The sequence below is a fragment of the Carcharodon carcharias genome, chromosome 20 (assembly GCF_017639515.1).
Source record: "Carcharodon carcharias isolate sCarCar2 chromosome 20, sCarCar2.pri, whole genome shotgun sequence".
NCBI lineage: Eukaryota > Metazoa > Chordata > Chondrichthyes > Lamniformes > Lamnidae > Carcharodon > Carcharodon carcharias.
Window position 1 is genome coordinate 104,417,916 of NC_054486.1, and position 22,411 is coordinate 104,440,326.

A 22,411-nucleotide genomic window follows, 5' to 3' on the forward strand; every position below is an offset into this window, starting at 1 on the left:
CTTGTAATGTATTTCACCATTACCCGTTGGCTGAAAAAGTTTTACCCAACATCACTGCTCAGTGCTGACAACCTTAGTGTTCGTGCCATTTGAACTCTCCACCAGTGAACAATTTGGCAAAATCATTGTATCAAATACAATTCTTCATCAGTCCATCTTGGAGTTGGCTTCTTGGTTAGTGACTAATATATAGGGCTATTATTTGAATATAGAGTGTGTAATTTTGGTAATATTTGCTCAATGAAAGTTGAAATAGTCTATTGCAAAGCATTACAAATACTGAACTTTTAATTTTTGTACAATGAATTATCCAATTTGAGCGATTCACAATATATTTGAAATGAAAAATATAAATTATAACAAAGCATTCATTCTCACTCAGTTTAAAATGTTGAAGCTGGGGTTAATTATATACATATATACACACCCACCCAAACATCAATCTGAATTGAAACCTACAATGACCAGAGTTTTAAACAAGAGCCACATCTTGTGTTTGCAACTCATTTTCCCAGGCGAAATTACATGAAATCTAGTAAATTAAAGCAATAAACACAAACTTTAAGGGCATTTTTAATTAAAATTTTTGCAAAGGCAAAATACTTTTAAGTAACTTAAAATAGATCTTAGTACAACAAAATACTAAGTTCTCTAATTGTCTTACAAGCAGGGCCTTAAACGAAGGTGACTATTTTATTAAGAACCTTGATTTAAATGGTACAAGATGAATTATACAAACATAATAAATAGATTTCCCTCTTACACGTATGTACAACACCAGGTGACTAAGTAGCTGTGGGTAATAGAAAACAGATCAGCAAATGAAAATTGTTTTTTTTTCTCCCAAATTGCCATGTGGTTTTAGTTTTAATTTTACAAAAGCAAAACTTGTAAATGGTTGGCTTTGTATTTCTTTTTCTTTTCAAAGGCGCTCAATTTTTTCCTCGAATTTCACCACTCCATGTGCAAACTTTGCCATTTCTCTCCCCTCATTCTTGATAAATCATTTCACTAATCGCATAATACTGTCTCGTTGAAAACATAGCTAAACGTGATGTCACTCTCGTCATTTTAAAAAGGCAAATTTCCCTCAACTTGCTGTTTTAAATTCCAGTCTTTCACAAGATTAGAAAACCATTACCATGAAACCGATGGGGATAGGAAAAGGGGGGGGGAAAAAAATCCCAAAACAGGCATGATGATTTCTATCAAAACCTTAATATAATGGTCTGTTACACTCAAAAGTAAAAATCGTCAATTAAAATTAGATGAGCACTGATCTACAGTATAGTGTGATGTGCCACATAGGTGAAATGGAGAAAAATTTAAACTATAAAAAATGTCTGCAAAAGGAACACTTGATAGAAGCACTATATATAAGAGCACAGTTTGGTATGTTCAGCCTCTGGGATCCGGCTGATTTTCAAAATTATCACAGGTATGGTGTGAAGACAAGAGTTTCGAAGAGTCCGTCTCAACTATATTGCATACCGTAATAAAATCACAGCATAAAAAAGGTAAACGGAATATGTGTCTAGGTTATCAAACCGTTTGCAATTCAAAGTCATCTATCAACTTTGTTTTACTTTTATTTTAAAATATAAGAGCCATTGTTACGCCTTAAGAATGTGTTGGTCCTGGGTCAGGAAGTTATTCAATCACTACACAAATGTGAAGAGACTTGAATTCACAAGGTCTTTCTTCCCCAGCTATAAACCTCCCCTATAAAAGAACCTTTTTTTTTTTAAAACTTTTATTTATTTCAGTTTCTATGCAGTTCAAATTACAGCACTTAGCACAAAGCACAGTGACTGGGTCCTCTAAACACTTTCTCCTTAGAAGAGTCTTGCTTGATGTTTTGTAAACTCGCTAGTTCTGTAGATGGTAATTCATCAATCAGCAAGCAGTGACTGTATTATGGTATGACTGATAGTTAAGCATATTGTTTTCTCTCTCTGTAAAATGTTAGCCACTTCAGTGGCAAGGCTTTTCCCCACGTAACGTAGTGTTGTACAACTCAGTAGCTTGGGTTCCAGTAGTTCTGTATTCTTTTCAGTTGCAGGCTTCGCACTTCAGTTTAAGCGCACATTAGTCCAGTCTGATGAGCCTGTCCTGTCTCAAGAGGATCTCAATTCTTACCACTCTGCATCTCCAATGGCTTTGGAAAACACATAATCTCTCCCATTGAGGTTCATGATCCCATCCTTCAGGTGGAACTTCCACTTATTCTTACTCCGGTGGATCTAAACATACAACAAACACCATTAAGGCAGATGAACAGTGCTGCTAAGGTAATACATACACTGCTTTGCTCTTTCAATTGTCTCGCCTTCCGAAGGTGCTGACTGATGCTGGTTGAGTGACAACAGCTCGCTCCCCTGTAGTTCCTACCACTGATAAAGACTAGGAAAACAATGCTGTGTGAACAGCATTGCCACCAAGTTACATGCATTCCTTACATGGGACTTACACTGTCTGTTGCTTCAACCTTCCTGGATCGATATTCTGGAATTCCTACACAGCATTATTGTGAAAGCATTACTACCACCCACAGCACAACCATCACCAGGACTGCAGCTGTGCAATGAGAAAGCCCGCCCCGCCTTCTCAGAGTAACTAACAGTAGGCAGCAAATGTGCTTTGCCATCATCACCCACATTCTAAATTCAGTTGGCAGCTCTCAAAATTCTCCCCATTTTCCCCTTTCGTTATATGTTCATCTGATTTGTAATAAATGGCAGCAGAAAGTTCTGATATTGGAAGGCTGGGATCAATGATCTTTGCTTGTCCTTGGACTTTTCCATATGCCTATGTATGCACCTAGACATTGAATATCAGGGAGCTTTTAATCTATGGATGGAATCACATCCAAGCCACTCCTGTCATCAGGAGAGAGTGACACAAGCAGCATCATCTGCTGGAAAGTCAACAGCAGCAAAAACTGTCACCAGTTTATCTCCCTTGTTAACACAGGGACCCAGTGCACTGTCCAAACTGTCTCTCTGGCTAAGAACAGCTAACTCAATACAAAGCAGAAATCAAATTTAGCTTCATCCTTGTTTACAGCTAGGTACCCCTTCTGTTGGAGTTAGAGGGAAGAGAACTTGATATATGTGGATGCTAGGTCAATTAAAGGCTTCAAGGCTGAATTTCATGGGAGTTTTTTTTGTCAGACAAGGATATCAAGGAATATGGAGTTAAGGCAGGTAAATAACATTGAGGTGTAGATCAGCCATGATTTAATTCAATGGCTGAATAAGATCAAGGGGCTGAACGGCCTGCTCCTGCAGTGAACAGTACATCAACACATCACCTTCCCAACCTCTCCCAAACAATAAACAAGTATATTTTATATTAGGAAAAGATGGTAGCACATACAAGATCCATCAGTGTCTGAAAAACAGGGTGTCATTTTGATCAGAACATCGTCTACAGTTGAAACTATAAGCCTGTCTGCTGTCTTTACGTGCAATTTCTTTTCTCATCTGACTTTTCAACTCTTCAATAATGTGCATTTCACCTACTTGCATCCCTGCAATGTCAACCAACTTCATTATTGCCTCAGTTCTTCTGCTGCTGAAAGCCTCATCCATCCCTTTATTATATTTAGACTTGACTATCCCAATGCTCTCCTGGTCAGACTCCCATTTTCAACTCTCCATTAACTTCAACTCATCCAGAACTCTGTTGTTGTATCCTAACTTGCAACATGCTCTGTTCACCCATTCCTGACTTATATTGGCTCCCAGTCCAGCCATTTCTCAATTTTAAAATCCACATCCTTGTTTTTGAATCCCTCCCTGGCCTTGTACATCCCAAACTCTGAAAGTTCCCCCTGTGCAGCAAGAACCCTCCAAGATCTCTGTGCCCTCCAATTCAGACCTCTTGTGCATCTCCAGTTTTAATCACTCTACCATTGGCAACTGTGCCTTCACCTGCCTAGGCCCTAAGCTCTGGAATTCCCTCCATAAACCTCTCCCAATTTCTCCCTCTCTCTCCTCCTTTAAGACACTCCTTGAAGCCTCAGTCTTCAAACAAGCTTCCGGTCATCTGCCTTAATGTCTCCTTAAGTGGCTCAATATCAAATTTTAATTTGATAATACTACTCTAAAGACCTTTGGGATGTTTTACCACAATAAAAGGTGCTATATGAATGCAAGCTGTTGTTGTTTCCAGCCACTAATAAATTACTTATTACTGGTTGTCTCAAAGTGCTTCACAGCCAATACTTTTGGAGTGTAGTCAGTGTTGTAGGAAATATAGCCATAAGGCGCACAACAAACTCTCACAAACATCAATGTGATAATAACCATGTCATCTTTTTTGTGATGTTGATTGACACATAAATATTGGTCAGGACACCAGGGGTAAATCCCCTGCTCGTCTTTGAAATAGTGCAATGGAGTCTTTTACATCCAGCTGAGCAGGCAGATGGGGCCTCGGTTCAGCATCTTATCCGGACATGTCCAAAACCTGAGCAACATTCGGGCCCGGACCAATAAATGGGAAGTACCATTCACGCCACACAAGTGCCAATCAATGACCATCTCCAACAAAAAAGAAGCTAAACATCCCCTCTTGACATTACCATTGCTGAATCGCCCACCAGCAACATTCTGAGTAGGCCAGAGGCTGGGAATTCTGCGGTAAGTGGTTCACCCTCAACTCTCCAAAGTCTATCCACCATCTACAAGTCAGGAGTGAGATGGAATACTCTCCACTTGCCTGGATGCACTCCAACAACATTAAAAAGCCCAAGACCATCCCAGACAAAGCTTGACTGGACCCTAATAGCAAAAAACTGCAGATGCTGGAAATCCAAAACAAATATTTTTCACCCCTTTCCTATTTTTACTTAGTTCTGTTGAAGGGTCATGAGGACTCGAAACGTCAATTGTGCTCTCCTCCGCCGATGCTGCCAGACCTGCTGAGTTTTTCCAGGTATTTGTTTCTGTTTTTGTCTTGATTGGACCCTATCCACCATGTTAAACTTTCACTCCCTTCACTGCCAACACACAGTGACAGCAGTGTGTACCATCTCCAAGATACACTGCAGCAATTCACCAAAAGCTCCTTTGACAGTACCTTCCAAACGTGTGAACTCTATCACCCTAAAAGGACAAGAGCCGTAGACACAAGGGAACACCACCCCCTGCAAGTTCCCTCTCCAAGTCATGCTGACTTGGAGCTACATCACTGTTCCTTCACTTTGGTCGAGTCAAAATCCTAGAACTCCCTGCTTAACAGCACCAAATGGACTGCAGCGGTTCAAGGCAATGGCTTACCACTACATTCTTTAGGGCAATAAAGGATATGCAATAAATGCTGACCTTGCCAGCAACACTCACATCCCAAAAATGAATTTAAAAAACTCAACACCATTACTGACAGAATGAGTGATGGACGTTTGCTCATGACTTTTAAACCTCTAAAGTTCTTAGTGTGAAATATCAGATGTTAAGAAGGAATCTACTGCTTTATAGATCAAGCATGAATTGGAGTTCAGTGGATTAAAATGGACTCAAAAATAAGATTTAAAATTGATTTAGTTTTCAATGATTACTTAGTAGCTTCACTTCGTGTAGCAGCGAATTGCAGGGCAAGCTACAAATTATTTTCCAAAGAAAAGTTGAGAAAATTAGTAGAATGCAAAGATGATTGAAGTACATGCCAGAGTTTTGGACAGTCCAGGAAGCTGTTCGAGAAGCCAACAAAAGGGATATTGTCTCTTTTTCTTTATAAATACCTTAAATAAATATATGCGCTGAATGGAATGCCATGCCAAGACTCATTACTATTCATTCAGCAAAGCATCTGCCAAAATAAACCAAATACCCTATTTTAACCACACATACTTCAGATAAATGCCCTTTGCTTTTCTTTTTAAATATACTTTGGTTTATAGTCAGGGTACAATGACAATCTGGATGCGAAAAAAATCTCTGAAAAACAACTGCACCGACAAATCTTTATTGCCCCACCCACAAGGCACAATCTGCTAATCAACTACTTGTCCTGGCGGCCTATTTGTTTCTAGTAACAATACAAATGGACCTACTCAGTCTACCCCTCAGTCTTAATCCTCCAATTGCTCCTTTCCATTATCGGGTGCTTGGGGGATGAGAAAAGAGGAGCAGAAGTGAGTCCACTTAACCTTAACCTCAACTGCCAACTTCAACAGCAGCTTGGCTTCTTAACCATGTTGTGCACCAGCTCCAATCGCTGAAGAGAGTAAATGTTGCCAGTGCTGACTCCCACTGTTTCCGCATTGACCACAAAAACCCTTGCAGATGATGCACTGTTCATATTTACGGTAACAATAAGCATGTTAGTGGGGTAAGATGACAACACAAAGGCAGAACTGAATAAAACAAACATTAACTAGCCTTTCTCTTTCTGATGTTGGGCTATCTGAAATATTATTTTGATTCCAGATTACCAGCATTCTGTCTCCTCTTAGTTCCTTTCTTGGTTAAAAAAATTGTTCAAATCTAAGTCCATGTGCCTACATCACAATGACTGGCAAAAGGCCCATGAGACCATAAGACGGAGGAGGCCATTTAGCCCATCAAGTCTGCTTCGCCATTCAACGAGATCATGGCTGATCTGATAATCTTCAACTCCACTTTCCTGCCTTTTCCCCATACTCGATTCCTTTACTGATTAAAAATCTGTCTATCTCAGCCTTGAATATAACTTAACGACCCAGCCTCTACAGCCCACTGTGGTAAAGAACTCCACAAACTAACTACCCTCAGAGAAGAAATTCCTCCTCCTCCTCCTCTCTGTTTTAAATGGGCACTCCCTTACACTGAGATTATGCCCCCTGGTCCTAGACTCTCCCACAAGGCAAAACAACCTCTCAACATCTACCCTGTCAAGCCCCCTAAGAATCTTATTTGTTTCAATAAGGTTGCCTCTCATTCCTCTAAACTCTAATGAGTACAGGCCCAACCTACTCAACCTCTCCTCATAAGAAAATCCCTCCGTACCCAGGATCAACCTAGTGAACCTTCTCTGGACTGCCTCCAATGTCAGTATATCTTTCCTTAGATAAGGGGACCAAAATTGTTCACAGTATTCTAGGTGTGGTCTAACTAGTGCCTTGTATAGTTTTAACAAGACTTCCCTATTTACACACTCCAGTCCCTTTGAAATTAAGGCCAACATTCCATTTGCCTTCCCTATTATCTGTTGAACTTGTATGTTCTTAACTTGGATCCAAAGTACCTCGAGCTGCAAACACTTGGTACGGATGTGTTCGCTCTGGATCGCCTTGGTATCCAGCAGCTCCCACATGTTGCAGCAGCAACACATCACCCGTCCTGCCATCATTATCGTATTTTATTAAATTTATTAATTAATTACTCTAGTATCCCCACTCTTTACAGTTTACTATAACTTTATTTTTATATACACACCAGTATCAATCTTATACTTAAGAAGCTATCTTTAAGCAAAAGAGAAAAAAAGACTAGAGATCTAAACACAAACTAAAGACCTTATTTTTACCTTAAAGGCTAGAAATACTCACCAATCAGTTTCTCTCCGCGCTCTTTTCCCTCTCACGCTCTTTAGGAGTTTCACACTCTTCTCTCACTGTTAAATGCCCCATTCCTCTCTCTCTCTCCCTGTAAATAACCGCGCTGTTTCTCTCTCGCTGTAAATGGCCCCAGTTTCTCTCACACTCTCTCGATGTAAATGGCCCCGCTGTTTCTCTCTCTCTCTCTCTCCTTGTAAATGACGCTGTTTCTCTCTCACTGAAAACAACCACGCTGTTTCTCTCTCTCTCTCGCTGTAAAGTGCCCCGCTGTTTCTCTCACACACTCTCGCTGTAAATTGCCCCGCTGTTTCTCTCACACACTCTCGCTGTAAATTGCCCCGCTGTTTCTCTCACACACTCTCGCTGTAAATTGCCCCGCTGTTTCTCTCACACACTCTCGCTGTAAATGGCCCTGCTGTTTCTCTCACACACTCTCGCTGTAAATGGCCCCGCTGTTTCTCTCTCACTCTCCTTGTAAATGACCACGCTGTTTCTCTCTCACTGTAAACAACCACGCTGTTTCTCTCTCTCTCTCGCTGTAAGTTGCCCCGCTGTTTCTCTCACACTCTCTCGCTGTAAGTTGCCCCGCTGTTTCTCTCACACACTCTCGCTGTAAGTTGCCCCGCTGTTTCTCTCACACACTCTCGCTGTAAATTGCCCCACTGTTTCTCACACACTCTCGCTGTAAATTGCCCCGCTGTTTCTCTCACACACTCTCGCTGTAAATGGCCCCGCTGTTTCTCTCACACTCTCGCTGTAAATGGCCCCGCTGTTTCTCTCACACACTCTCGCTGTAAATTGCCCCGCTGTTTCTCTCACACACTCTCGCTGTAAATGGCCCCGCTGTTTCTCTCACACACTCTCGCTGTAAATTGCCCCGCTGTTTCTCTCACACACTCTCGCTGTAAATGGCCCTGATGTTTCTCCCTCACTCTCCTTGTAAATGGCCCTGCTGTTTCTCTCTCACTCTCCTTGTAAATGACCACGCTGTTTCTCTCTCACTGTAAACAACCATGCTGTTTCTCTCTCTCTCGCTGTAAGTTGCCCCGCTGTTTCTCACACACTCTCGCTGTAAGTTGCCCCGCTGTTTCTCTCACACACTCTCGCTGTAAATGGCCCTGCTGTTTCTCTCACACACTCTCGCTGTAAATGGCCCCGCTGTTTCTCTCACACACTCTCGCTGTAAATGGCCCCGCTGTTTCTCTCACACACTCTCGCTGTAAATGGCCCCGCTGTTTCTCTCACACACTCTCGCTGTAAATGGCCCCGTTGTTTCTCTCACACACTCTCGCTGTAAATGGCCCCGCTGTTTCTCTCACACACTCTCGCTGTAAATGGCCCCGCTGTTTCTCTCACACACTCTCGCTGTAAATGGCCCCGCTGTTTCTCTCACACACTCTCGCTGTAAATGGCCCTGTTGTTTCTCTCACACACTCTCGCTGTAAATGGCCCCGCTGTTTCTCTCACACACTCTCGCTGTAAATGGCCCCGCTGTTTCTCTCACACACTCTCGCTGTAAATGGCCCCGCTGATTCTCTCACACACTCTCGCTGTAAATGGCCCCGCTGTTTCTCTCACACACTCTCGCTGTAAATGGCCCCGCTGTTTCTCTCACACACTCTCGCTGTAAATGGCCCCGCTGATTCTCTCACACACTCTCGCTGTAAATGGCCCCGCTGTTTCTCTCACTCTCCTTGTAAATGGCCCTGCTGTTTCTCTCACACACTCTCGCTGTAAATGGCCCCGCTGTTTCTCTCACACACTCTCGCTGTAAATGGCCCCGCTGTTTCTCTCACACACTCTCGCTGTAAATGGCCCCGCTGTTTCTCTCACACACTCTCGCTGTAAATGGCCCTGCTGTTTCTCCCACACACTCTCGCTGTAAATGGCCCTGCTGTTTCTCTTGCAACAGAACCCAAAAGCAAAAAGTTGGTTTTCTTTCTCCCCACATGCCAAAATACAAAATGGCATTTGCAAAAATTATTGTCAAAATGGGTCTCATTACTCATAGGACAAGAGAGAGGAGGCAGGTTGTCCTGCTAAAGCATTAAAACAATAGTGTTACAGGGCAAATGAGACTTAACATTTCCATGGAATAGAGAGCCTTTCTTCAAAATTCCTGAAGTAGACTTTTATTTTTATTGCGAGTGTCACCTATTTGAAAAACTAGTTTTGATTCCATTTACTTTCTTGGAGGGATTAAGTTTTGAAATAATTCCCATCTTGAACCTAAATATTAGAAGCTTAGGAGGCCTGCAGCAAAAGCCACCATCACCATAAAGCCAAGTAAGATGTCTGCATCAAAGGCAACGCACAATACTCCTGTTCAGTTTATCAAGTACGGGCATGGAGTTATGAAAACTTAAAAGTGGTCACAAAACCCCTTTGTACAGGCTCACTCACGTATTAAGTGCAATATCCAGGTATTAAGACCCTGTACTGTTCTTAAGGGATATCTGCTTGTATAAAGACAACTTCAACATTCAGTGAAGCATTTTCCTCAAGTGGAACCAGCAAATTGAACAGCCAGAGACAAAGCAGCAGAGGGTAGGAGTTTCTTCTTGGTTATGCTGGTTCTCAAGGAACAGTTTGCCTGAAATTGTCACAACCCATGTAAAAGGTCACAGTAATGTTTAAAGCGCAAATTGCATCAGTGCATGTTGAGCTACCGTGATCTTCTGCATTAATTTAAACCAAATTACATTAGAAGTCACCTGGCCCACAAAACTGCCCTGGACGAATTGATGACCATTGGGAGTTTCACCTAATTTGACTTGTTTGCAGGCTTCAAGGAGGCTCTAAAAAATAAGTTGATTCATTGGGCACAGGAACACTAATCAGCACATTTTAAAAGCATGTGAATGCAATTTGTTAAAATTACTGAGAAACTGAATAGTGAGCAGTTTTGCACATGAACCCATGAACCGACAGTGCTTTATGTGGTCCAGTCAGATATGGTAGTGAATGGCTAAACCATTTATCTGCCTTATCCTTTCAAGTCTGTGCTCTTGGACTTGAGCAAGTGCAGATCAGAACTGTTCCAGGGGAATAGCCAGGGTTAGAGAGAATAAGGGTTTTATTGGGGACTAGGACATCAAAGCTGGAGGGTTTTTTTATTCTTTCATGTGATATGGGCATCGCTGGCTAGGCCAGCATTTTTAATGCCCATCCCTCATTGCCCTTAAGATGCTGGAGTGCTGCCTTCTTGAACCGCTGCAGTCCATGTGGTGTAAGTACACACACACTGCTGTCTGGAAGCGAGTTCCAAGATTTTGACCCAGTGACATTGAAGGAACGGTGATATATTTCCAAGTCAGGATGGGGAGTGGCTTGGAGGAGAACTTCCAGGTGATGGTGTTCCCATTATCTGCTGCCTTTGCGACTCCTGGTGGTAGAGGTCACAGGTTTGGAAGATGCTGTGGAAGGAGAGTGTGCAGTTCAGCAAATCAGTGGCTGCAAAAATATTGTAGTGAATGGAGAGCCAAAAGCTAGACCGTTGGGATTTTTAAAGTACAGCTATAAGAGAATTGGGGCATCGTCTTTTTGCAAAGGCCAGGGAAAGTTGGGGGGGGGAGGAGGAAGGTGAGGGCACAGGAGGTAGGGCTGGAATTTGGAAGGGGGTTATGGTGAGTGACACAAGGAATAGATCAGAGATAGCCTTATCTGTGATCGATATGATGGCAATAGCAAGGTTGTGTGAGATGGCAAGGTCAAGGGGTGAGTGTGAATGAGTTGGGGAGTTTACATGGAGGAAGTTATTAAGGAAGGATAGGAAGGCAGAGAATTCAAGAGGACAGAGAGCATGATGAGTTCAGATGGAGATTGAAATCACCGAGGATGAGAAGTCATTCGGCACAGAGGCTCTATCAGAGCCACTCTATCTTTTCATTGAGACGTTAAACCTCTCAAGGGTGAATGGAGTTTGATCAAGGGCTAATTTGATCCAAGAGTTCACATTGTTAAAAGGAGCTGACAAGGTAAAGACGGAGGAAATCAAAACCAAGGGGACCAGATATTAAAATTAAGAACTAGGCCTTTCACAAGTGAAGCATTACTTCCTCAATTTTGCATTCCAAGCCGGAGATAAAGGCCTATGTTAACTGGTCAGATTTGTAAAATAGATGATGAGAAATTAAATCAATATTCTGAGTTTTCACCCAGATAGCTTTATTGGCCACTAAGAAATTTCACAGGGATTATTCACAGATTTCCCTGTAGTTGGTCAGCGCTATCAGCAATTCAGCAAATGAGCCATGATGGGAAAAGTATATATTTATGACTTTGTGCAGGAACCAATTTAATGCACTCAAAGGTTTTTTTCATCAGTTTATTATGCTCCTTACCAAATTTGAGTATTATAATCCATGGCCTACGTGCATCCTTTCAAATGCTAATAATCTGATCAAGTATAAAATTTGAACCGTGTGCATTTGTTCAATGACTACCCAATTTTCCAGTTGGTTTACATTTCAGACAGTTTTGTAAAAGAAGAGAGAGAAGAATGCCAGGCATTAACGTGCAAAAAGCTGCAACCGCAAGCCGGTCAGGGACAGACCGCAAACAAGCTTAATGTAGTCAATTCTGATTAGAATCAGGCACCAGCAAACCCTAGAGCACAGCGCTTGCCTTCAAAAGCAAAGCTCTTACAAATCAACAGAGCAACTTTGCCGATACCCAGAAAATGGGTAACGTTTCAAAATTTTAGATTCCACAAACCCCCAAATCAGATTTTCTCCAGAGTGTTAAAATAAACCAATTCCTCTCAACTTCTGAAAAAAATATGATTAACGACAGCTTGCAAGTGTTTTTCATTAATTTTATGTGAATCTCAGTATGAACCATCAATATTATTAGCACATAGTGACTGAAACTGTGCCCTGTGATGAGTTGAAACTCTGCCTGCCAGATGTGTCTGTTTGTTTTACTTGGTATAAGTTTCTGTTCTAAGTTTCCCTGTGCTAATATAAATGTAATAAATCAGTATAAATATAATAAATCAAACAAGACATACAGCCCTAAATGCTCAGCAGTCAAATGCAGGCACATCATCAAACTGCAAGAGGTAGAACTACCCATGAATGAATACTCAATTGAAAAGCGTCTACACCAACAATCATTACTTGGGTATTGCTTAAAAAAGAGACATACTATCAAAGATTTTCATCTTTCACTCATCAGGACAGACACAAGAATGCCATATTTCAAAGGAAGCAACAATTTATACTGCATGAGAAAAGGGTGCTGTTTGGCTGGCAGTCAGCTTTATTGGTCAAGGTGCTACCATGGAGAATGCATCAGGTAGCTATTGCTCCCCAAGGCTTTTAATTAAAAAAGGCTCAATGCCTGGGCATGCTCCTTTTGCTTGCAGAAGGGTTGTGATAATGCATCACCATGTCTTGCATGTATTCTAATTAGGGCAATTGGGGAAGAATATTTTTGGTGGCGAGTCACATCAGACAAGACTCAATAAACAGGACAGAGTAGATTGGGAGGAACTGTTCCTATTGGCGGAAGCTTCAAGAACCAAAGCATTCAGAATTAAAGTAGTTGGCAAAAGAAGCAACAGTGACATGAGGAAAAACTTATTCTCACAGCAAGTGGCTAGGATCTGGAATGCATGCCTGAGAGTGTGGTGGAGGCAAATTCAATTGAAGCATTCAAGAGGGAATTGGGTTAGTATCTGAAGGGAAAAAATCTGCAGGCCTACGGGGACAAAGCAGGGGAGTGGGGCTAGATGAGTTGCTCTTGCGGAGAGCCAGCACAGTCACAAAGGGCCAAATGGCCTCCTTCTGTGCTGTTACCAATCTTTGATTTTCAAGAATTCATTCATGGGATGTGGACATCACTGGCTAGGCCAGCATTTATTGCCCATCCCTAATTGCCCTAGGGAAGATGGTGGTGAGTTGCCTTCTTGAACTGCTGCAGTCCATGTGGTGCAGGTACACCCACAGTGCTGTTAGGGAGTTTCAGGATTTTGACCCAGCAACAGTGACAGAAACGTGATATATTTCCAAGTCAGGATAGTGAGCGGCTTGGAGGGGAACTCCCAGGTAGTGGTGATCTAGTGCATCTGCTGCCCTTGTCCTTCTAGATGGTAGTGGTTGTGGGTTTGGAAGGTGCAGTCTAAGGAGACTTCATGAGTTCCTGTAGTGCATCTTGTAGATGGTACACACTGCTGCCACTAGGTGTCAGTGGCGGAGGGAATGAATGTTTGCGGACGGGGTGCAAATCAAGTGAGCTGCTTTGACATAGATGGTGTTGAGCTTCTTGAGTGCTATTGGAGCTGCATTCATTCAGGCAAGTGGAGAATATTCCATCACATTCCTGACCTGTGCCTTGTAGATGGTGGACAGGCTTTGGGGAGTCAGGAGGTGAGTTAATCACTGCAGGATCCCTAGCCTCTGACCTGATCATGTAGCCACAGTAATTATATGGCTAGTCTATGGTAACACCCAGGATGTTGATTCTATGAAAACAAAGCACTCCATAAATCGTACAATAAATGTCATTAAAATAATTGCTCCGCCATAAATGACATTGTACAGAATGTATAAACCAAATTAAAAACAGGCACTAGTTTTGTGAAACTGCTTCAAGCAGAATGATACAACATTGGTGGAGGCCATTTGGGCCATCATAGAAACATAGAAAGGAGTAGGTCATTTGGCCGTTCGAGCCTGCTCCGCCATTCAATATGATCATGGCTGATCCTCTATCTCAACACTGTACGCCTGCTCTCTCCCCATGCCCCTTGACGCTGTTAAGAGTCTAGAAATCTATTTCCTTCTTAAAATATATTCAGTGACTTGGCCACCACAGCCCACTGTGGTAGAGAATTCCACAGGTTCACCACCCTCAGAGTGAAGAGGTTTCTCCTCATCCCAGTCCTAAATGGCCTACCCCATATCCTGAAATTGTGGCTCCTTGTTCTAGACCCCCCCTCCCCCACCCCACCCAAGCCAAAGGAAACATCATCTCTGCATCCAGTCTGTCCAGCTCTGTCGACATTTCATACGTTTCAATGAGATTCTCTCTCATTCTTTTAAACTCCCGTGAATACAGGCCTTGTCAGCCCAGCCGGCCCAATCTCTCCTCATACAACAATCCTGCCATCTCAGGAATCAGTCTGGTGAACCTTCGCTGCACTCCCTCTATGGCAAGTATATCCTTTCTTAGGCAAGGAGACCAAAACTGCACACAATACTCCAGGTGTGGTCTCACCAAGGCCCTGTACAGCTGCAGTAAGACATCCTTGCTCCTGTACTCAAGTCCTCTTGCAACGAAGTACAGCATACCATTTGCCAGCGTGCCTATAGCAGTTCTTTGATAGAGTTATCAATTAGTCCTGCACCCTAGTTTGTTCCCCATAGCTCTGCATATTTTTTCCCTTCAAGTTTATATTCAATTCCCTTTTGGAAGTTCCTTTCAAGTCTGCTTCCACCAGCCTTTCAGGCAGTGCATTCCAGATTAAACAACTCTGTGTATAAAAATATTTGCAAAATATCTTGCACTCAACTGCATTAGGTAACTGTTTTTGCATCAACACGGTACTTTGTGTATTAGTTAATAAAAGTTACATTCAAGCATCACTTTTTGCTTATACTTTGTACAGTTTATAAAGTTCAAGCATTATGACTAATCTTTGGGTTTTGAGAGCTACAAAGTCAACAGTGCACCAGATTGCAGAGATACTGCCGTCACTGTCAGGAAGAGATCCGTCGAGGATCATAAGGTCTTTCAGGGACGAAAAATCCTTTAGATAGTTTGAGGTTTCACTTTTCTAAGAACAAGTAGAGATACTACCTAATGTTGGCTCTGTAATTCAATGCTGTGGGAGCCTTCAACCAGATTACATACCTATTTTAGTCGCTGCAAATGTCTTACTCCCAATTTGGCACATTTGAACAAACTTATGCTTCCCATATACCACCTCCAAATGGTGCTCTCCCCCATGCCCATTGCCTGAGGGGACAATGAGACTAGATGTGTTGCCTACCATTGCTATTCACATTGGCTTTAGAAAACTTTGTTGTTGAATTAAGGGCAAACCCATAAACCCATAAACCATTCAAGGGACCAACCTTATGAAGTGTTTGTAGATGGCATCCTGTTAACAAGGGACCTGGAATCCCTCTTTTGCTCCATAATGAGAACTGAACAGAGAACATTGTTCTCTAGCCAGTTATCAAGTTGCTTGGGATAAAATAAAAGTTCCTCACAGAGTTTCTGGTGAACCAAATTGACCTTAAGAACCCGAGGTCACAGATTTAAAATCATTGGCAAAGATCTTGGAGGCGGGGGGGCGGAATGAAGAGAAAATTTCCACTCAAAAATTATCAGAATCTGGAACGCTCTACCTGAAAAGGCAGTAAAAGCTGATTCCATAAATAATTTTAAAAGGGAGTTGGGCAGGTGTTTGAGGATGAAGAACTTGCAAGGTTATAGACAAAAACAGGGTATAGGGCTTAAGCATGGCTGCTCTTCCAGAGAGTCAGCACAGGCCTCCTTTGGTGCTGAAAATTAATATGATTCAAAATCTCAGTTTAGAGATCGAAAGACCAAATTTCCAGTCCTAGTTTCAATGCACCTGACTACTAAGTGCTAGTGCAATGTTAGCCAAAAGTTTACCGAGCCCACTTCCACCAGTTTTCTGCAGGTTAGACGAAAGGCACAGTGCAGAAACCAGGGTGAAGCAAAGGGAAACCTCCTCAGACACTATCAAGTAGCTCTGTCTGAGTGTATAGATCCTGCTATTTCCTGAAGGAAGAGTGTGGTCAGATCTCCTCTGATCCATGTGGACCTGGCTCTGCTGACTGGTGAGTAGCAAGACCCAGATCCTCTTTAGTAAGCTATGACCAGAAAAGCTCAGAGGATTAGATACAGAAAAAAAAAATGTTGGTTTTTCAATTCCCATTCACTATAATCAAGCCAGAAAAATAGACTGTTATTCTGATAGGCTAGACCAGCCAAAGCATTTCAGGTAATAGCAGTATCTATACACTCAGACAGAGCTACTTGATAGTGTCTGAGGAGGTTTCCCTTTGCTTCACCCTGGTTTCTGCACTGTGCCTTTCGTCTAACCTGCAGAAAACTGGTGGAAGTGGGCTCGGTAAGCTTTTGGCTAACATTGCTGTCATTTGCCGAGAAGTGACTGAGGCCAAACATAGTCCACGCACTTGGAAAAAATTATTTTTCTAACTTGCATAAGTTTCACATGTAGATTTTCTGAAAACTATTGCTCTGGCCTCAATTATTTATACTATTCTAAGCAGCTGAGGCACTCTGCCAAGTTTAAAAGGATATCAATGTAGGTTGCATTTGTTAATCTACTCTTGCATATGGGTAGACAAAAACAATTAGAATTTCTCAAGTCAGATATAGTTAGAGGATGGGAAGAAATTTCAGGTAATAATGAAATGGGGGGGGGGGTGTAAGGGAAGGTAAATGGGAGGGGAGGAAGAAGCAAGTTATGTAGATAGATTGGAGAAGTTGGGACTGTTTTCCTTGGAGAAAGTTGAGAGGAGATTTCATGGATGTATTCAAAATCATGAGGGGTCCAAGCAAAGTAGGTAGAAAGAAACTGGTCCCACTGGTGGAAGAATCGAGAACGAGAGGGCACAGATTTAAGTTAATTGGCAAAAGAAGCAATTGAGGCATGAGGGGAAATCTTTTCACACGATAAATGTTTAAGATCTGGAATGTGCTGCCTGAGAATGTGGTGGAGGCAGGTTCAATCAAGAAGGATTATCTGAAAAGAAAGAATATGCAGGGCTACCGGGAGACGGTGGGGTGAGTGACACTAGGTGCATTGCTCATTTGGAGAGTCAGTACAGACACGATGGGCCGAATTGACTCATTCTGTGCTGTGGCAATTCTGTGAGGTAGGGAAAGGGGAGGAATCGATGGGGGCGACTGAGGAGGGAGAAATTCAGATCAGTTGGACAAAGGGTTGAGGTTTTGAACAGTCAACCGTGTGGTGGGTGGTGGGGGCGTGGGCAAGAAGACAGAAGAGCTACTATAATAAAAAAAATTATGTGGGATAGGGATAGCCTGTGAGAGCCATGTGCAGACAATTGATGGGTTGGAGAATGAATCGCTGTCATTGAGTCTCTCAGTGATTGGGGAAGCTCGTGAAGCTGAAGATGGATGATGGCTGGGCCAGATGGAGCCACTGGGAATTTCAGAAGATGGGAAGGCACAAGTGAGAGAGAATGGGGCGACTTGATTAGGATAGCCACAAAGGGGAACATGAAGCCACAAATCAGAAGTGGCACAAAGTCATGGTGGTAGAAACTTTAAATTTAGGAATAGAAATTTTCAGGGCTCAGCGGCTTCAGTGGGACTGAGAAGCAGCGGAGAACGGGCTCACAAGCTCTGGAGAAGTTGGTGTGACAGGAAGCTGTTCTAGGTTAGTGGAGACATTAACATTAGCTTTCATTACAGGGCCACCTACTGGTCTTGCACAGAAAAAAACACGAAAGTGCAGGCAGGCATTTTAACGTTGTATTTTCCCATAGGGAATGTTTACACAGGGATTTTCAATGAAGCACACAACACTGATGAGGACTTTAACCTAGATAAGACCCATGTACTGGGACAAGTGCAAGGCTCTGTTCTATTCTTTAGGTTCTCACCTTATCATACTGGCATACAACAACATTTTCTGTGTCAAAGAGTTCTTGGCCCTCTTCATCACTGACATCATCTTCACTATTCAGTGGTTCCTAGGAGAGTCAGCAAAAACAATTAACGTACAATTTAAACAAATGTACAACAGCTGCAGGGATCAGCCAAGCTAAGCCTGGTTAAGTGTGAAAACAGACTCATGCATGTGTCTCACACAAGCCTGACAATTCTGAGAGAATTCCACATTCCTTCAATTCTGGCCTCTTGAGCATCCCTCATTCCTTTTAGGCCTCCACTGGTGGCTGTGCTTTCAGCTGCCAAGGCTGTAAGTTTTGAAATTCACATTTTAATTTTCTCTGCCTTTCCATCTCCCTCTTCTCTTAAAGCTCCCTTTTGACAAAGTATTGAGCCTTCCCCTCCAAATATCTCCTTTGATAGGGGGAGTTTTTGTCCAATGACACTTCTGCAAAGCACCTCAAGGCATTTTTTTCTATGTTAAAGATGTGACATTAATGCAATTTATCACTGTTGTATCCATATGAGCATGAAAAAAGACTTGCATTTATACAGCAACTTTCATGATCACAGGATATCCCAAAGCACTTTGCAGCAAATAAAGTAGTCACTGTTAAGTGTCGTTGTAATGTAGGAGCATGCTGTTTAGCTGGACAAGCCAGGAGCGTTTGTTTAGGGAATAACTACTGATATTGAAACATCTCATACTGACCAAAGAAACAAGAGTAGGAGTAGGCCATTTAGCCTGCTCTACCTTTCAATAAGATTATGGCTGATCTTCCACCTCAACTCCGCCTTTCTCCACTATCCCTATATCCCTCGATTTCCTTATTATCCAAAAATCTACTGAATCTCTGCCATGAAAATACTCACAAGTGAGCATCCACAGATCTCTGGGATAGGGAATTTCAAAGATTTAGAACCTTTAAAGTGAAGAAAAACTTGCCTCAATCTTAAATAGCTAACTCCTTATTATGAGACTGTAACCCCTAGTTCAAGACTCCCCAGTCAGGGAAACATCTTTCACAACATCTACTCTGTCAATCCCCTTAAGAATTTTATACACTCCATTTAGATCATCTCTCAATCTTCTAAACTGCACGGAGTATAGGCCTGGTCTACTCAATCTCTCCTCATAGGACAATCCCTTCATCCCACAAATTTGTGAACCTTTGTTGCACTCCCTCTAGGGCAAGTATGTCCTTCCTTAGGTAAGGAGACCAAAACTGCACACAATACTCCACGTGTAGCCTCATCAATGCCCTTTACAGCTGCAGTTTATTCCCTGTGCAGGGTGAGGGTTTCTCTAGATACTTTAGGGAATAAAAGGTCTCTTAATTCCACAAGAATTCTAATTCAGGTGGCTCCGGGCCAGATATTATGATGTTATCTTTTCATGGTTAACAGATTACTAATTCCCTGAAAAGAAGTCTTGGAGTTATATAGCACTTTTCATGACCACCAGCTGTCTCAAAGCGTTTTATAGCCAATGAAGCACTTTTAAAGTGTAGTCACTGTTGGAGCATATGTAACATGGCAACCAATTTGCACTCAGCAAAACTCCCACAACAGCAATGTGATAATCTGTTTTTGTGATGTTCATTGAGGGATAAATATTGGCCAGGGCACCGGGGAGAACTCCCCTGCTCTTTTTCAAAATAGTAACATGGGAGCTTTCACATCCACCCGAGCAAACAGTTGGTTTAACATCACATCCCAAAGACAAGAACTTTGACAGAGCTGTGCAATGCTCCTTCAGTATAGCCTGGCAATTCACAGTGTGAGTGTTTTTATTCATTTTTGATTATTAATTTATTATTTTTCAATTTTACTTTAAATTTGTTAAAAGTTTATTAAACAACTTGCATCCCTAAGCTAAACTTAATTGCCACATGTCAGTCATTGATACATAACGGACATTGCATATATTTTTTTAACAATAAGAAGTGGATTAAAACACGAGAATTCTCTTGTGAATCAGTTAGTGTATGGGGTCCTAACCCAGTATGAGGGACAAACTGGGCAGGATTTTCCATACCCACCGCAAGTCAATGGACTTCTGGCTGGGGCACTGCTTCACCCATGGTGGGTCCCGCCTGTGATGGGGCCGGAAAATCCCGGCCACTGAGTGATAATGAAACCAGAACATTATAGTTTCAGTGACCTTTTTTAAAGCAGGTTTCAAGTGGTGAAGGAAGGGATTTCTCGGGTAATTTCAGTACTTGGAATATTAACTTCTGTATAAACCTGTTTTAAACACAAGTTACGTTACCTCTTCAACTTGTCCATCTTCCCCAACCTCCTCTTTGTCCTTCTCTTCTTCCTCATCGTCATACTCATCCTCTTCATCATCCTCATCTTCCTCTGAAGAAGTGTCCCCAGACCCATCTACTTGCATCACTAAAGGCGGCTGCTGCTGCTGCTGTTGTTGTGGCTGCTGCTGCTGCTGAACAGGAGCGGAGCTGTTTGTCTGACCAACTTGTGTTGAAGGGGTTGCTGTTACAGTGGTTGCTTGCATAACCTGAAAAGTTTATTTTAAAAATGGTCATTTTTAAAAAAAAATTACAGATAGACTAGCATTTTTATAGTCTTCCTCATTCTGAGCATACTTAATTGTCACATAGAGAAACAGGCAATTTTGGGCAGCTTTTTAATGCTTCATACCCTGGAAGCTCATGTAAAGCAACAGAGGCAATGAAATACAACCTTCCAGTAACCACTTGAATGTTCAAATGAATCCATTGCCTCGGTCTGGATACCAGCAAATGTTAACATAAGAACATAAGAACTAGGAGCAGGAGTAGGCAATTCAGCCCCTCAAGCCTGCCCTGCCATTCAACACGATCATGGCTGATCTCATTTCAGCCTCAACTCCAATGTCCTGCCCTCTCCCCATAACCTTTCAACCCGTTACTAATTAAAAATCTGTCTATCTCCTCAAATTTATTCAACGTCCTGGCATCCACTGCACTCTGAGGTAGTGAATTTCACAGATTCACGACCCTTTGAGAAAAGTAATCCCTCTTCATCCCTGATTTAAATCTACCACCCCTTAGCCTAAAACTATGGCCTCTCGGTTTAGAATGCCCCAGAAGAGGAAACGGCCGCTCCACGTCTACTTTGTCTATCCCCTTTAGCATCTTATATACCTCAGTTAGATCTCCTCTCATCCTTCTATGCTCTTAGCAAGTATAGGCTTAAACTGCTCAATCACTCCTCATAAAACAAGTCCCGCATCTCCAGAATCAATCTAGTGAACCTCCTCTGAACCGCCTCCAATGCAACTACATCCTTCTTCAAATAAGGGGACCAAAACTGTGTACAGTACTCCAGCTGCAGTCTCACCAATGCCTTGTACAATTGCAACAACAATCCCCTATTTTTATACTCTATTCCTTTAGCAATAAGTACCAAAATTCAATTTGCCTTCCTTATTGCAGCTCCATCTGCTGTACCTGCATACCACCTTTCAGCGATTCATGCACGAGGACACTCAGATCCCTCTGCACTGAAGCATTCAGAAGTTTCTCTTCATTTAAATAATAAGTCGCCTTTTTATTCTTCCGACCAAAATGGATAACCTCACACTTATCCACGTTAAACTCCATCTGCCAAATTTTGGCCCATTCACCTAACCTGCCCATATCCATTTGTAAATTTCTTATTTCTTCATTGAAATTTACTTTCCCACCTATTTTGGTGTCATCTGCAAATTTAGCTATAGTAACTTCTATCCCTGAATCCAAGTCATTCATATAGATTGAAAATAGTTGGGGCCCAAGGACAGAACCCTGTGCCACCCCACTAGTTACAGCTTGCTGTCCAGAAAAACGGCCATTTATCCCGACTCTCTGCTTTCTCTTGGTTAGCCAATCCTCTATTCAAGCTAATATATTATCCCTAACTCCGTGTGATCTTATCTTGTGTATTAATCTTTTGTGCGGCACCTTATCAAAGGCCTTCTGGAAGTCCAAATATACTACATCTACAGGATCCCCATTATCCACTTTGCTTGTCACATCTTCAAAGAACTCTAGCAAATTAGTCAAACACGATTTACTCTTCATAAAACCATGCTGACTCTGATGGATTGCATTTTGATTTTCCAAATGCCCCATTACTACTTCCTTAATAATGGATTCCAACAATTTTCTAACGACAGACGTTAAACCAACTGGTCTATAGTTTCCTACTTTCTGCCTCCCCCCTTTTTGAATAAGGGCGTTA

The 22,411-nt window shown here is 42.2% G+C and overlaps 1 protein-coding gene across 1 annotated transcript in view; it reads right to left on the reverse strand.

Moving 5' to 3' along the window:
• Nucleotides 1–270: 270 nt before the first annotated feature.
• gtf2a1 (general transcription factor IIA, 1) overlaps nt 271–22,411 on the reverse strand; it is a 58,029-nt gene continuing 35,888 nt past the window's right edge. The window contains exons 8-10 of the mRNA XM_041213891.1: nt 20,457–20,705; nt 18,178–18,267; nt 271–2,243 (exon numbers count right to left, since the gene is read on the reverse strand). Coding sequence (XP_041069825.1) covers nt 2,136–2,243; nt 18,178–18,267; nt 20,457–20,705 — 447 coding nt within the window. The 3' untranslated portion in view covers nt 271–2,135. The remainder of the gene's footprint in view (nt 2,244–18,177; nt 18,268–20,456; nt 20,706–22,411) is intronic.